Source organism: Bactrocera latifrons, unplaced genomic scaffold (genome assembly GCF_001853355.1).
Source record: "Bactrocera latifrons isolate USDA-ARS-PBARC rearing strain unplaced genomic scaffold, ASM185335v1 scaffold_6, whole genome shotgun sequence".
NCBI lineage: Eukaryota > Metazoa > Arthropoda > Insecta > Diptera > Tephritidae > Bactrocera > Bactrocera latifrons.
Genome location: NW_017537267.1, coordinates 445517 through 463350, shown reverse-complemented (window position 1 = coordinate 463350; position 17834 = coordinate 445517). Strand labels below are relative to the sequence as shown.

Sequence of the window (17834 nt, the reverse complement as noted above, 5' to 3'; positions counted from 1 at the left end):
TCTACACCAGAACGAAAACGTTGAAACCGTCATTGTGCGGTGGAAATGGAAACTGTATCGGGTCCATAAACTGCACAAATTTTATTGGCGGCTTGAGATGCATTTTTGCCTTTATCGTAGTAGTACTGTAAAATATGCCGTATTTTCTTTTTATTCTGCTCCATGTTTGCGACGCTATAACTCATGAATGACTTAAAAGAAACGTCAACCAATCAAACAGGTGTTAGTGCGTGAAATGAGCTTTCCAAAAAGGTATAGCATGACCCGATGCGGCGTATAAAACTAGAACTACGCGCTCTCAGTGCCAACTAGCGAAAATACCGCAAGACTTTTTAGACAACCTAATATTAGCTGATATGTATAATATATATGAGATAGGCTTAGGATGTTTGAAAATCCTTTTATTTTTGTGGATATATGGGTATTATAGCAAATACTGAACCGTTCTTATTTATTTTTTGTACCTGCATACATTATACTCGGAAAACATGCCGCTTTTTGGATATACATTCAAGCAGTAATATTTTCATACTCAATATCTTAGGGTCGTGGAAGGTTGTTGTCCTTAGTACGTTACATTCACTCAATAAGCTGCTTGTTTCTTGGAATGTTGTTGTTGTTGTTGTAACGGCAGAAATTCTGCCGAGTTGACAGTCCTTGGCCGGATAAAAATCCGGGTCCGTTCCGGTTTTCGTAGACCCGACTGTCGTGGAAACGGACAATCGGAATCGCTGGTATCGGACCACTTTAGCTTATTTTATTTTTTGTTTTTTTGCGGGTGAGGGGGTGACAAATGATTTTCGCCAATCAGAGCTGTCGTCACAGCAACGGTATGTGTCACTTGCGGGTCATTAAAGGCTCTCCTCTAAGGAACCATCGCCCACCTTGAAACCTTGTTTGCATTACATCAGGGTGGCCTTCTATTTTTCTCATTGAGAATTAACAAATGCACAATTTCATCCAGTCTCCATTTTTTCGACGTAGCAAAATTGCTGCTTATTTCTGAATAATCCGCTAGTTTTTTTCGCTCTCCAGCGATGACACCAATTAAGTTGTCCACATTTATTGGACCAACCAGAACTGCTATGGCGGTGCCTGCTCGTTACCATCGCACACATTTAAAGATTGTATATTCAGCATCGTCTTCTGTTCTGTCATTGTATAGGCATGTGCAGAAGTCGATTTCTCCAAATTTGTGACTTGTCCAAAAGTTTAAGTCTCTTAAAAGTCTGGTCGTCCGTCTGCCGCGGCTTTCATTCTTCCATTATATGCCATTATTCTGCCAAGATAGGAGGTGGCTTTCGCTGCCTTTACTGCGGTGTGCTGAATTTGTAACGAAAAGATTGACCTGGGATTAATCTTTAAGCCTAAGTAGTGCATAGATTTTTGTATCCTTAGAATCGCTTTAGTCATTTGCATGCTTATTACGAGAGCAATGTGCTTGTTCGTCAACAGTAGTAGCTCTGTTTTTTCTATAACGGGCTGTAAGCCTAAAGAGGAACCTTGTGCTGCTCCTAACACACCTTCTATCTATATTTTTTTACTAAGCTAGCTCCGCACCACAGCACTGAGCGTTGGGCCTCCCTCGTTAAACAAATTTTGCACTGATTTCTATGAGGCTCTATGATATGATATATGACATTTGATATTTTATGATATTTTTGTTTTCTGACTAATTTCTTTCAGTTCAACTTCAGTTGTTTTCAACGTAACCTTGTACAAGGGTAGGTGAAGGGATTATTCGATGTAACGGTTTAAATACCATGCAATTTTATTATGAATTGAAAATTATAAATCGTTCACATATGGATATTTTATAAGTAGTTAGTATAAATTGAGCAAAACTTTATATTAATGGTATATCAGTTATAATTATTTTCCAAAATATTAAAATTTAATTCAATAACCCGCGAACACAACCTTATTTACCAACTGATGATTCCACTTGAAATAACTTCAAAGCAAGACAAACAAAAAATTTAATAAAATCAACCTAATTCAGCTAATTTCATAAAGAACACTAGAAAGTGGAACACTGCTTTAAAACGCTAAACAAAAAAATTGTGGATTTTCACATTTTCTATACACTACTATAGCGGATGTAATGCAAAGTACAATTTTCAATTATGCCAACCCAGTTTACGAGGCAACAGCTAGCAAAAACGGTTAAAAGCGCCCATCCGCCCATCCGCCCATCATGCAACGCCCTGTTGGCCAACTATTCGCGCTCATTCAACTTTAATTCACTTTCACATAATTGCGTGCACAAGCACAAAAAACCCATTTCCAGCACACAACGCTCACACACACACACACACACATACATAGACATGTAGCGCAGGGTGAGAGGGGGCGCAAAATAAGGGTGACCCAAATAACTACTTTGCACTCACTAGTCGCCTATTCGCACATTGTGTACGTCCCACAACTTTACTAGTTAAGCGCGTGGCTTAACCCCACCCCCAGACCCAGAACGGTCGGAAGCCTTTTTCGTTTTTGAAAATCGTTGATTTTTTTGCGAGTAAAAAGCGAAAAAGTCGGAATCGGGTTTTGTGCACTCAAAAATTCCTACAGTTAATTAATTTCGAATGGCGCTGCAAAATGCAAAAGACAACAACACAAACGCGCACACACAAATTGAGGAACCAACAAATTAACTTGCTACCGAAAGCCCGACTGTATCGGCTTAGCAAAAACGATGACAGCAGCGAAAAGAATTAAAAGTAGGAAGTGAAAAACGCGCCGAAAATATTTGTTTGCTCTGCATTTTCAACAAAATTAAGCAAATTGCAACAATAAACGCAGAAATCACGCAAAGCAACACTTTGGCATATAGAACACAGACACATACCACCTAAATCTATATTTGTGCGCTGAAAGTAGCTGGCACGCCGCGTCGACGCTTTGACAGTTTTTCGCTCTTTGCATTATCCCGCATAAAAGCAACAAAAACACGGCCTCTGCTGCAGCAACGAAGAACATATTTAACTATTACATTGTTTGTGTCAGTAGTAGCAGCAGCGACGGCGGTGGCAGTGGCGGCGGCAACAGGAAAAAGCGCAAACAATTTACGCATGAAATTAAAACTTTCACCAAAGTGTTTTCGCCTGTCAACAGTGCGAAAGCTGTGTAGTATAGTGTAGACAATTGGGGGCGCATTCCGACACGCCTTCGGTGTGGGGCGGGTGTGCTGTCAAAACTCTAGTCGCAGTTATGCTTCACAATGCAGGGGCGCGAAAAGCAGGCCAACACTGCAGTCAAACTAGAGGCTGCGACAAAAGTGATTCCCGCTGCGTAATGGCGCCGATTTTGTTGCCGTACATCCGCATATCCGTTACAAAGCAAAGTTCCGCAAAACACTTCGGTCGCGCGCTCACGCCGAGTTGCCGAAGTTTTCGGCAGAATCTCCAACACTGATAGTTTTCTGTTTAATCACCAGCTGTACGATGTTTTACTATGCTTTTAGTGTTTGTTGTAAGCAAAAAAAACTTACTTTTAATAATAAGCAATGTAATCCGCTCCCAACTGCCTAATTCCGCTACTTGCTAACCCGCTCACTGCCATACGTTGAGTGCTTTTGTTTACCCAGCTTCCTAGTTGATTTTGTTGTTGTTATTTGCTGGATAGTTTATAATGGCGGCAATACTTTCTAGTTGTTGTTGTTCTTTCACACTTTATAGTTTTTTGTCTCGTTTCTTGTGTGCTCGGCAATTAAGTAATTAAGCAAGTTTTCCCTACCCACAACAATGTAGTACATTGGAGCGGAAGTTGGCGAAGTGAAAATCGGTGGCAAATACATATTTGTATTTTTAGTTGTAGATAGAGTCCGGCAGCAATTTTAAAGCGCTATTGATATAAAATGTTTTGTGGTAGTTTGTAAAGGATACAGTTTATTATCTGCAGTTAAACTTAAATATGCATAAAATATATTAAAGGTGAAACCTGCAGAGAAACAGACTTTTTAGATTTATTTTCTATAGTTATTGGGGAGTGCCTTAAGATGAGGATATTGTACGTTGGTAAATATTTCTCAGAGCAATAACTATTTTCTCCAGTTATTAACTGTTGAGTACTATTAAACAGTGCTTAGGTGTATATATATTTGGAGAAGCTGCTTTCACTACTCCACTTTATTGTAATATATTTACAAGTAATATATTCTGACCAAGTTCAATTCTCTCAAGTTTTTCCATTTAAAATGGAGAAAAGATGTCCGAGATTATGTTCGTAGTACAGTTTGTTTTGTAAATGTTGATGATCGGAAGAAAAACACGCGAAGTATAAATTAAAAATTCATCTTTCAATTTGATAACATTAGTATATATAAAAGTGCCTGGACTCCGATCCTCTGATTTACCCTTTACACCTTTAGGCATTTACCTGGTTCTGGCAAATTGCAAGAGTATGAAAGGTTTGGTTCCACCCGTACATAACCCTTCATAGCTTAAAGTGAAGTCTTTAGCCTAATACGAAATATCGCGGAGACTTAAAACATTTGATATGTTAACAGCTGAGGGGTTCGCCTCGTACAATTCAATCTTCGTTTATGGTCTTAATTCTATTGTTTGGCCCTTGTACCACCAACAATAACTATTCAAAAGGAGGGATGTTTTGAAAATAAGCTAATTGAACGATGACTGTTGTTTATGTCAAGTACTAGTATCTCACTGTGACATTGACTTGACTTCAGGTGTCTAAGGAAGTAAATTTGGCGTAGAACTTCACCCACTCCAACGTTTTTTCGTTGCAGTCAATAGACGACCAGAAAGGAATAACTATGTTAAAAAATTTGAACCATTATTAAATGATGTGTATTTCTCAACGACAGAGTTCCCGAAAACAACTTCATCATAGATACTTTTTTAACTAGTAATAAGCTTGATAGAATTTCTGTAGTGCAATAAAATTATGTCATTAAATTCAATTAAACCAAGAAAAAATTAAACAGAAGCTGCATTAGACATCATTTTTGAGGTCTGAATAGAAAAATTTCTTTGCATAATATATGAAAAACAAACAGAGACATTCAACTAATGTGTACAAAGTTACAATTGTTATGTACGTGTATAAATATTTAATTATACTTACAGTTCGATTTCCTAAATTCTTCACTCGACAAGTTAGTTTCACCGTTTTGCCGACCAGTCCTGTTATATTCGTCGGTACGGTTGTATCGAATGTGGGGCCGCCAGTGCCGGGTGTTGGCATGTCTTGTAGAAAATCGGTGAAAAAGCGTTTTGAGGCGCCCTCAAGGGAACCTGAAAAACATATTTCGAAATGTTAAATAATGGTTAAATAAACGTTTATTTAATTAATGGAAATATTAAAACTTTATATATGCATAAATATTTAGCTAAATAAGTACGAGTATGTCTAGAAAAGAGTGAAGATCCGACGTATTAACATTACTTTACACATTTAGGCCGAACTAATAATTAGCTATACATAAGACAGCGTTGAAAATCGGATGATTACAAAAATGTTCTTTCAATAGACTATAACACCTGTGGTTAGTCATACATGGGCTCTGAGAAGTTAGAATATGTTCTAATAAAATTTTTACTTTTTACCTTAGTTTATTTCCGACGCGATCGTTCTAACTCTAACTGCTGGAGGTATCTAGAAAACATCTCTTTTAGTGTCGAGAAATATTGACCTATTAGGTTTTTTTTTTTTTTTTCTCATCACATCAACTCATCAATGATACCAGTGCTCAGTTGTTTCAGTCGATGTGTGAGAACTCGCATTATCTTGGAAAAGAGTGAGAGAGAGCTTGAAAACAAATGGTTGTGTACCACTCTAAAATTATTGTTCGGCGTTTGTTTGGTAGTTTGGTTGCGGCTGGAAGAACAATTTCAAAAAAAAAAAGACAGAGGAATTAAAAAAAGTTTCTCGATCATTAAGCACTATCCTCTTTTTGCGCTATCGACAAATTATATGAAAACCGAAGTAAACAAATTTAATAAGAAATAATATATGGTCTCAATTATATTCACCATACTATCGATAAACACTGGTCCATGATAGGACTTCATCGCAGAAAGTATAATCAAGTTCATCGGTGCACTGTTGATGAGATTAATATACGTCAAAAGTTGTAAAAAAACGCCGAAAAATGTTCACGTTTTAATTCTTGTATGTCAAAACATACTGAGTACTTCAGAAATGTCAAGACTTACTTCTCAATTGCCTATCCAGTTCGAAGGAGCACCTGTTTGCGTGAGTTATTCAGCATTGGATTTTGAGGCTGACGTTGTTGTTGATGTTAATGCTAATTCGTTTCTTTATCCAGCTGCTGTACACTCTTATAGGAGAATGTACCTTTTCAATTAAGCTCTGCAACTTGAATTATTTTCTTCAGGAGTAGAATATAGAAGTTGCACGAAAGGAAGTCGCTTTGTTTGAAACCTCGTATGGTATCGAACGAGTCGGAGGAGTGCTTCTTGATCCTAACGGAGCTTTTGGTATTGCTCAACATCAGTTTACACAGCCGTATTAGTTTTGCTGGGATAACAAATTTAGACATAACGGCCAAAAGGCAGCTCCATTCAGTGCTGTTAAAAGCAGCTTTAAAATCTACAAGGAGGTGGTATAAATCGATGAGCAGGATTCTGCTTATGAAAAAAAATCATTTTTTTAGATCATCCAATTGAGTCACTTCTGTTTTCAGAAATTCGGATAATTTTTAACATGTTATCTTGAGAATTGTAAGTTATTAAGCATTAACCAAAATGAGAAATGTTCAATGGCGAAAAAGTCTACATAATTTTTTTCCTCAATGTTATATACATATTTATATATTTTCTTTAATAAGCGGTTGCGGCTTCTTGTTGCCATACAGAGCAATAATCGAACAAATACATGCAAGTTATTTTTCACAACCTCTTTCCCATTTCTCCTGCTGATGATTATAATAATTTTTATTCCGTCACCAACGCCCATAACTTTCGAAACCAAATCACCCATTCGTGAGCGGCAAATGCAGAAATGACTTAGCATTTTGCATAATTTTACGACCACAGGGGGCAACGCATTAAAGAGATTATGCCTTTACAAGCACATTTGTTTAAACAATGGTGGTCTCTATGTGTTTGTAAACAATCGCTTGGGTGTGTGTGTGTGTGCGTGCGTGCGTTGCGCGTGTTGTCACGTTATTTGCAAACTTTAGCAATTATGAATTATAAAGTGCTAATGTCAGTTATTGTATAATGACTAAGTGTTGTCAACACGAGCGGTGTCAAACAAAGGATTCAACAACAAAAACAACACCAACAAATAATACAATATTTTCACAAAGGTGTTGGTGTGTGTGTTTGTGTAGGGAGGCATGTGTATACCACAGTATAGAGGACAATGCCAGGCACGCAAATGACACAAGTGTGTTCGGACAACAACGTTTCACTAATAAAAACTAATGACAACAGCAAATGGGACAAAACGATGTGCCGACAAAGGGCTGATCCGAAGCCAGCGGCTTAGTTAGATATTACATGAATGCACACATACACATTATATAGTTGGGGCCGGTATGCCAAGCACGTTGCATGCTACAAGTAACAGAAAAAAGTGTAGATGGGTTCGCCGGCGCAAAACAAACAACAACTGAACAACCAACAGGCGAATGGCAAATACACAATGAAATAAAATTAACAATAGCAACAACAAAGTGCTTTGTAAGCAAGCGTTAAATGGACTTGTGGCATGCCACAATTACATAAATGCAACATTGTGGATTGCGATTACCAGTGACTCCAGCAAAAAAGTGATTTAAAAGCTTTAACATGTATTAGTATGCCTGAGTGCGTATGTTTATGTTTTTGTAATTATCGTCCGCGTGTGCTAAGTTGTAAATAACAAATATATAAAATGAATTAAATTTCACACAACGCAGCAAGCGCTAAGGGATATAAAATGAACGCTTCACAATTGTTTTTGTTTTTTGTTGTCAGCGGAAGCTGAGCAGCTGGTTGTAAACATTTCCCACGGCTAACTGATGTCGTGTCAATATTGAGCGATAAATTTATGGTGAGTTTTGTTTGGTTAGAAATATAATTAAAATGAAGTTTTCTGTAATAATTCACTACACAAATCAAGATTGTAGTGTTTCCATAAAACTAAGAGAGTTTTAACAATATTTGAAGTTAAAATTGTTGCTAAACAAACCTTCTTAGGTGCATTTATTCATATGCTATAACGAACCGCTCTGCACAATATGTTCGGGAATTGTAGCATTGATTGGTACAATAATGTTTGCAAAACTGCGTGAAGATAAATTCTTACAAGGAAAAAATTTCCATATAAAGTCTTAGCTTTGATCGAGCAGTTTATATGGCAGTTATATGCCAAGTAGTCTGATATGAACGAAATATTCGGCAATTATTGCGCTGCATTGGAAAAGAACTTCATGCAAATTTCGCGAAGATAACTCACCAAATTCAAGAGTTTTTCATACAAAGAGTTGGCTTTGATCGATCAGTTGGTATGGTAGATATAGCACAACATATAGAGGTACCTTATCGGCAGTTACGACGAATGAGCAGCCTCATGGGAAATAAAGAAAGTGTGTTTTAGATTAGTTTGCGTACATGCAGATAATCAGACAGACAAACCACTCAAGTCGTCAAAACCATTCTGACGAATCACACATATATCGTGTTCCAATAGAGGTGACGTGATTTGACAGCCCATGACAGCTATGCGTTTTATGAATTTGTGTTAAATTTTGACATTGTGTTTTGTACGGTTTGGATTTCATCATGTCACGTTTCCTCTTGGTACAACGTTTTGAAATTGTTTATTACGGAAATTGACGTTTTAAGGAGGCTACTGTTAAATCATCTTTCTGAGCTCGCTACTCAAAGAATAATAATTGCAAAATTCGAAAATGATTATAGTCCATGTGATAGTGTGTCAAGTTCCCGTTAAAAAAGAGAATCAGACGATTCAACGTCGTTTTGCGAAGTTGAGTATCTCTCCCATGACAACAAGGCCAATTTTATGATTTCATTGGCTCTTAATCCATACAAGTTTGTGTTGGCACAAGTACGTATGTCAACAGACCATTAAATAAGCAGCATCTTTACCATTTTCCACTGAAAATGATAGATGCTTACGGCGATTTTCATTGAATAATCATTTTCTAAGATGAAGCTCATTGCTGGCTTAATGGCTTAGTTGAAAAACTAAATTGTTGCTGTTAGGATGAGTCAAATCCTAGTGTGATTGAAGAAACACAATAGCATTTCCAAAACTTTACCCTTTGTTGATTAGCGGCATCATCGGGCCTTATTTCTTTCGAAGTGAGGCAAAAAATGCTATTACTATCAATAGCGACCGTTATAACACTATGATAAACCACATTTGCCGGAACTCGATACAAACGATCTCCATTTTAAGCGATTAACGCCTCCAAACTATTTTCTCTAGGAGTAGGTTAAGTTAAAAGTTTACGCCAACCAACCAGCAATGCTCGAGGAGCTCGAAGGCAACTTTCAGCCTTAATACTGCAGTCATCGAGAATTGGCATAAACGGATGAGATAAGTAAACGGAAGCATTGATACCTATCAGTAGAATATGAGCGGATCGGTGGTCCCGTGTTCTCTTTTGTTTGACTACTTGATAGTAGAGCTACGCAAGAGCTTGGCCAGCACTAATCTACCATAAGTATATAAGCTGTCGCAAAATCCTTTTGGAGCAAGATCTAGTGATCTCTTTGCCCTCACTAAGGCTAGCATCTTCCTAGTTGGGAGAGTTTGTAACTGTTCTGTAAGGCTAGGAATTTTACTGGATGGCTTCCTCATTATGGATGAAGGCAAGGTGGAAACACATCAACTCTTTCTTCTTGACTGTGCTGCGTTTGGGAGGTCAAGGCTCAAACATTTGGGAACGCATACCTTTAGACATCCCACCGAACTGGCGGGCATGAAAATTAAACGTCTGTGCCTCTAAGCGTTTTGCTAATTTATAAGTTCGAATACAGCAGTTTTTCTTTCCTAAGCTTTGCAGAGGACTACATATAGTACGATCCTTTTAGCTGAGCCATCTAACTTAACCTAACTTAACATTAGCAAAATGTCCCGGTTGCATACAATTCAAGATAATGTTTGGAAGTGTTTATAAAGTGATTTGCTGTTTTCTGATTGAGTGGATATCTCGCGACGAGCCTAGGTCTTTATGAGGCCGACTCCAACTCCGAATTGATTATACTTATTTTGCAATAAATTTAATATCTCTTAGTATGAAAATAATTCTAAATAGGTACGTTCAATTGCGTTTTCGCTAAAATATGTATAGCAGTCTCCAGCGATAATGAAATTTAATTTATTTTGTTTTTACAGCACATATACGGAAGTATCTCATTGAGAATAAGCTAAACGCTCATTGATTATTTAATAAATTGTTTTCTCCTTTTTTTTCTTTGCTATTATGAAAATTAAATTTTCTATAACTTTGTTGAAAATACATAAAGGAATAATTTACATTACTGTTATACTACTATTATTAAAATATGTGATATGTGTATAATGAGGCTGGAATGCAAAATTATAACATTTCATTTCAATATTTTAACCAATGCAAATAAATACGCAGATATCTACTTGCAAGCTATAATAAAAATATTTAATATTTACAGCGTGTTGACATGGCGCAACTATGCCACACGCGTGCAACATTTGTGCCATTATTAAAGTGTAAATTTTTATTAAACGCAGATAATAACCGACGCATTTATAGTTTCTAAACTGCTGGGAATAAAAGTACGCATTCCATTACTAACGTCGCTATTGTGCGCCTGTGTTGGCAATTCACGTGCGCACGATTGTTATTTACCACCACATTGATACGCATAAATGCGCTCATTCACGCATGCGATTGCAACACATTGCATTGCCAGCTGATATTGCTATCTGATTTTACAATTTCGCAATTTTTATTTTCTTCGCTTTCAATGTATTCTGTTTATCGCCGTTGCTCTCTCAGCTCTATCGTTACACGCAACTTTTCATTTTCCATTATCACTGCCGCTGTGTTTTTTGTATTGCCAACATGCCATTTGTGGTTATTATATTGAAATTTTTATTAAACGCAGCCGCTTCCGTGTCGATAGTAAAAGCGCTGCACGCCTTAAAACAGATTTATGAATATTTCAATTTTTAGGTTAATAGAAATGTCGTAAAATAGGAATGAAACAAATAATAAAGTGTTATTTTTTTAATTAAAACGAAAAATATATATTTAGAATGTAATATAATTGAAAATTTTTGTGGTAGCATTAGGCCCTTTAGAGTAAAGATTCCCTAATTTTTGAATAATATTTTGTTTTTTGTCGGCGGAAACTGCAGACGCATACCGTGAAGCAAGCAGATTCATATTAGTTTGGAAATCAATATTTGATTTGAATAGCGAGAACTTGCGGGGTTTTCGTTAACAGTGATTCTGACTAAATTAATGCGCCAAATATTGCAGTCTTGTCATGACTACAAGGAACATAACCTCATGCATACAACTTTTTGAGTGATAACGCGTTCTCAGACTTCAGTTTACCTTTGATATTTTTGTCACAAAGAAGCCCATTAATTAATTATAACAGGAATATATGTCAGTAACGTATAATTGAGTCCCTATTGACATAAATTGGAATGAAACGGAAATGTTGTTTTTGGCTTTAGATTCTGCCATAAGAACATTGATGCAACTAGTTACTCAACTTCTTTGTGAAAGATCGTATCGACCATATTCTGATAGAGATTCTGTATTATTCAGTACTTTACTATGTTACTATATAGCAATATATGTATATCAAAACCTTTTTACGGTTTATATACAAAGCTTTATGAAGCACACATATGTGGACACAATATCGTATAATGCATTCTCCTTTCGTGCCGTATTGCATTCAATTACCACAGAACATGAAATATTTAGTTCAGTGCTGCTTTGGCTTAGCTTATCGACTTCGATAAATGCAGACTTAGTCGAATATTGTCCTCTTGAACCACCTGTTTTGTGAGTGCTATCCAATTGACTTTTTCTTTTTCTTTTTGGCGCAAACAACGCTTACACAGTTATAGCCGAGTTTCCAACAGCGCGCCAGTCGTTCTTCCTTTTTGCAGATTGTTACCAATTGGAAATTCCAATGTAGTCAGGTCCTTTTACACAACGTCTGTCCTTCCAACGGAGTGGAGATCTTCCTCTTCCTGTGCTATCTCTGTGTGAACTGCGTCTAATACTCTCAGAGCTGCAGTTTTTTCGTCAATTCGGACGACATAAGCTAGACAGAGGTTACGCGGGCTGTCTCGTAATTTGCTGAACTATCTCAATGTCATCGGATATCTTGTACAACTCATTGTTCCACTGACTACGGTATTCACCGTTGCCTATGCGTAAAGAACCATAAATCTTCCGTAAAACTTTTCTCCCAAAAACTTGTGATGCCGACTGATCAAATGTCGTCATCGTTCATGCACCCTGGGTGTTGTGACTTTCCTTCTTCGATGGGTACTGTCGACAATTTATTTAACGAGCTTGAACATGGTCGTACGTTGTTCAACTCGGTTAACACGGAAAAAAGTGTGAAAAAATTCAACATCTCGTATTCGCGGACCACCTATTGAGGGTGTACCAAATATATGACACAGCGGGCATATCAGTAGACCATGTGGTTTATACGCAGCACCATTTTCTGAGATTGTACTAAAATGGTTACAAGCTATGCTGATTACGCCGATTGGCGTAAAAAAAGTGTTGTTCCACCATGACAACATATTTTCGCCATTGTCTCTGCCAAGTTGGTCGAATTAAGTTATGAACTGCTGATTCAGCCATCACATTCTACAGTTTTCTCTATCTATCACCTCTTTTCGTTTAAAAAATTTACTAAAAAGGAGGTTGTCTCCAGCGTACCACCCACCTACTTTGCACACCTTCAAAAATCGTAAATATTAGACGGGGTAAAAGAGGATTGTTGTGTATCAAAAACTAAAATAGCTTCAGCCAAATGGATTAAATGTGATACCATGTGGTGGGTTTCAAACCGATTTTAGCCAGGTACGAGTACAAGAAGTTTTTTCTTCGAACCGCAGTTGTTGCAGAAAAAGCTCTATGAAGCCTACAGCATGTATTTCTAACATAAAACTTCGTTTATCAGCGCAAGTTGTTCTTCGGTGCCAGTTCTGAGCATCCATTTTGGTCCATTTGTCTCACAACAGCAAGGCGCACACCATAAACAGAAAGGGAAGTACGGCCAACACCGCTAGCGGTTATGTAAGCGCCAATACATACATTTATACATAAATATAGATAAAAAATTAGAGAGAGATAGAGAGTGAGTTAATTGAGGTAATCGCACAACCATAAATTCTACTAGAAACATACAACATATTGCAGATTCAACATGTAATGTTACACATTATGCAAATGCGTTTGCCTACTTTCGGTATGAGTGCAAAGTGCGACTACGTTCGCCTGCATAACATTTTAAATGTGGGTTCTTTTAAAGCACTTTAACTGTTTACATAAGGGGCCTATATGTGTGCTTCTGCACGCACATACATGTATACAGTGGCTTGCAAGTCCTTGCTCAAAGTTCAAAGTTTAATTAATTGCATGCAATAATAACATTTGCAACATTTACTATGGCAGGTTAACAATCATAAGGCAGCCCTGTGAATATATGGCCATAAGCATTTTGTCTGTCAGAGTGTGTGTTAGTGTTTACGTAAGCACTGGCAAGAAAATGAAATTAACGCCGCACGTGGCAGTGGCAGCCGCAGAACTGCATTTTAATGTGTTGCAACATGCAAGCATAAACGAAGTCTTACTTAATGCATTTGCACAGATCTGTGTATATATAGATACTAAACTGTTTGAATGCATTAAGTAAGACTTCGCTTACCCTTGCATATATATAAACATATTTAGATACATATTTGGTCGTACGTAACTCCAAGTGATCAATAATGCTTGTCAATGTAGTCTTCTTCTAAACATTTCTCTTTTCAGAGATTAAAACAGTCATCTGGTAATATCTCATTTGCTCTTGGAACAAATTTAATGTTACCGTTCATCTACAGCATAACTTTTATAAACCTCGCTTTATATTTAGATAAAGTCACTGTTTAATGATCTTTATGGTTTTCATTTCTTTCTACAAAGCGCTTGTTCCGAAGCTACAGAACTAGTTTTTGTTTGCGTTGATTTTATTTTCTTATCTATCACTAACTAAGCGAATTGGATAACGATCTGAACATGGTTTTTCATGGGGAAAATGACTAGAAGACACTCCATATTCTGCAAAACGATCGATAGTATTATAAGATCGCTTTTATCATAACGAGGTGATATTTCCTTGTAATCTGCTAAGACGAATAGCGGGTTTGCATCAAAAGTTTGAAGTGATTAAAGTACATTTAATCTTTTAATTAATCTAGATTGTTCTTGCTGCCTTTGGAGATTTATGAAATAGTTCTTTTCTCGCCACAACTCTATTAAAGCCGGTTCGGCAGCCTTTTCTTCTACTTCACTGGTGTAGACACACTTTACATGGTTATAGCCGAGTGTACAAAGCGCTCCAGTCGTTCTTCCTTCTTCGCTGTTTGGCACCAATTGGAGATTTCAAGTGTAACCAGGTCTTCTACATGTCTTTCCAATGGAGTTGAGGTTTTCCTCTTCTTCTGCTTCCCCCGGTGGGTACTGCGACAAATAATTTCATGGCTGAAGTGTTTTCGTACATTCGGATGACATGCGGAACTATGTCAATGTCATCGTGTATTTCGTACAGCTCATCGATTATGATCGATTGACTAGTCAACGTTGTGACTTTTGACAAAATGCGGCTTTCCATAGTTTCTTAAAAAATCCACAAATATTTGCCGGAACATCTCTGTTGTATGTGAGTGCTAAGACTTTTCTCTATATACCTTATAAATTCGTCTAATTCACTTTGTGCTCAAAACTTGAACTTTTCCGTAATACAGAGCGCATATTACAAGCATGAATAACTTTGTCAAAGAATAATACAATTTTATTTCACTCCAAGGGTACTTGCATAGGTTGTATAAATGTTAAGTGCTTAAATGATTTTACGTCATAGCGATGTTAGGATATGATTTTTTTTGCCCTGCCATACATGCAAAGACGGCATGAATTTCCATAAAGAAAAGTTGTCTCTAATATTTGGTTATATAGTATTTGTATTATAAGAAAAATGTATGCAAGCGCTCCAGCACACAATTGCAGAACCCATCAGTAAATTGTAGCAATCCTACCACAACCACTGGCTATAATATAATAAAATATCAAACAGAACATTTGCATGGGCTTCCTTGCGGCACTGCATAAAGCTGTTTAATTTAATTAGCAAATGCTTCACTAACTATTTAAATAGCAGTGGCTAGAGGTTTCTCAGCAATTTCACCACAAACACTCCAATCCGACGACCTAAATTTGCAAGCGAAAGTTATGCGGCGATGTAGCCTCTTGCAGGATACACTTCCAAGGCTAAGTATTATTTGTAATTTAACTGGAAATTACATTTTAGTAAGGCCAAGTGCCAACGAGCCCACCGACGCACACACACACACACTGGTTGTGTGAATCACCACACAGAGTCTGCAAAAGCTGCTCAAGTGCACACAAATGCAGGCAATGGCACACCGCAAGTGCTCGCACAACAATAGCAACACTCGAGCCGCCGCCTTAGCGCATTTGGCATAATTGAGCCAACGCGAATGAATCGTTCGCGAATGATTCCGTTAATGGCCAATTGCAGCGCTGTCGTTGCGAACGTGGATAATCCAAACCAATACATGCAACCCTGCGCTCATACATACATACATATATTTCGGTGAATTCATGTGCCAGTGTGTCGTGTGGCTGCTGGCAGCTAAATGCTCGCAACATTGTCTGGTCCATACACACACACACAGAAATGCAAGTGTGCATTCCTTACACGTTAAGTGCCGTTATCTGCAGCCCTTGACTTTAATGGCAACTTTATCAAATCGCATTGCACATTTGGTGACTGCCAACTGCAGACGCTGCAGTGGCAATTAACTCGTGTCGCCATTAAGTGCTGGCTGTTGGCTTTTGGCTCTGTGTGTTCTGTGTGCTGTGTGGGCGCAACGGACAATTCACGGATGAAATTATCTAAGTGGAGCATTATGAGCAACGCCGGCATTAAGAGAGATAAGTTTATTGTGTAGACTCACTTTCTCTAGAGAATTTTGGTTAGTATTAAAAAGGAGTGGCCAAATTATGATTTGCAGAAAGATCGTACGGAAGAAAACATAGTTCAATGATTTATTTATTTAGTATTAGTCTAAAATATGTACTTATGTTTAAAATTGTAATTGAGATAATAAGTACAAATTTTGTGTACCCATTTGCAGATAGTTAGGAATCTAAAATAGTAGGCTCGCCAACATTAAAAAGCTATCCGTGAATTGTGTACAACTATTGCGAGACAATAGATGCTTTCGAAGAGCTGCTCTTTTAAAGTTCATATTTTTTTTTTTTTTTTTTTTTTTTTTTGTGAAGGTTAAATGAAACGTTGGTCTTCGGGTCGCTGAACACCTTTTCAGAACTTTAATTTAATCTCACTTGAATTTGATTCAGTGCCACCCAAACGACCTCCATAAACTTGTATCTGAAATTCAGCCTGTCCATATCATGTAGTCCAGTCGGGTTGTGGGTCCATGCGTTGTCAAAGTAGTTGAGCAATTTCTCTTTGGCAAATTAAGCCATTTTTCTTCCACTTCGTGTCGAATCCACCAAATAATGCGGTGTATGGGAGTTCTTTAAACGATTAGCTTTTCTCCGAGTTTCTTAAATGCAATATAACGTCCTCTTTCCATTCCATATAGCAGCCTTTTCCTCTTTCGAAGCTATTTAACTGATGAAGTCTACTGTTTCAACACTTCCTTGGTATCACCTATACTGAAATTATATTTGTAATACATTACTGGCAGATACTTTATGCTATTTTAAATCTTACAAAATACCAGAGTTTCTAATGTTCGAATGCGCTCAAGCTAATCCCTTAGATACTTCTTTTGAACGTTATTATCATTTACTCATAAGTTTTGTGTTCTTCGTCATCGCTCTAAAACCACTCATATATTTAACATACATTTATATATTTCGTTGTTTTCTTTGGTGCATTTCTACCTACCTTGCATGTTTCGACCACATAATAAGCCCTACTTGTGGGCGATTAAAGCTTAGCAAGTGCTCAGCGCGGCTTAAGCCATAGTCGGTCGTTCGAAACGTGGACCACCCCGTCGTCCGGTTGGATTACCTGTTCTACCACGGCTTGGTATTAAATGCTGCCTGCAACTGCTCGGCCACTTGGCGTATTATGACCGTATTATTTATAAGCATGCGTCATAATCATTTAGCATGCTCTAAACCCCATCCGAGCGCATTATTTAGTATAATTACATGTCGGCATGCAAATAGATGGGTGGTGCAAAGCGCAGCGCTTACATTGTTTACTGCAGGAGGATTCTACATATATTATTATGTGAACTTGGCTTTGGACAGGTTTAGCTACATTTATTTTGAAATGCCGCAAAATGTTAGGACTAATGCTTGAAATGTATGTAAATTTGTTAAGCCCATATTCTTATTGTTTGAAAGTGTTGCCTTTGAGTTATTATGTTTTTTATATTTAGTTTAAAACTAGTTCTATAATGACTTTTTGCTCAGTAAATTATTAGCTTTTGCTCGAAAATTGACACTGATGTATAGTGAGATCTTCATTTAAAGAGCAGTTTATAGGCTAGGTTAAGTAACGTTAGTTGGCAGATCGGCATGCCGAAGGAACACACTTAGA

The 17834-nt window shown here is 37.4% G+C and overlaps 1 protein-coding gene across 1 annotated transcript in view; it reads right to left on the bottom strand.

The window, feature by feature from the left end:
- LOC108974964 overlaps positions 1 to 17834 on the bottom strand; it is a 316781-nt gene that overhangs the window by 60478 nt on the left and 238469 nt on the right. Inside the window, exon 6 of the mRNA XM_018943101.1 lies at positions 5089 to 5258. Within this exon, the coding sequence (XP_018798646.1) occupies positions 5089 to 5258 (170 nt within the window). The remainder of the gene's footprint in view (positions 1 to 5088; positions 5259 to 17834) is intronic.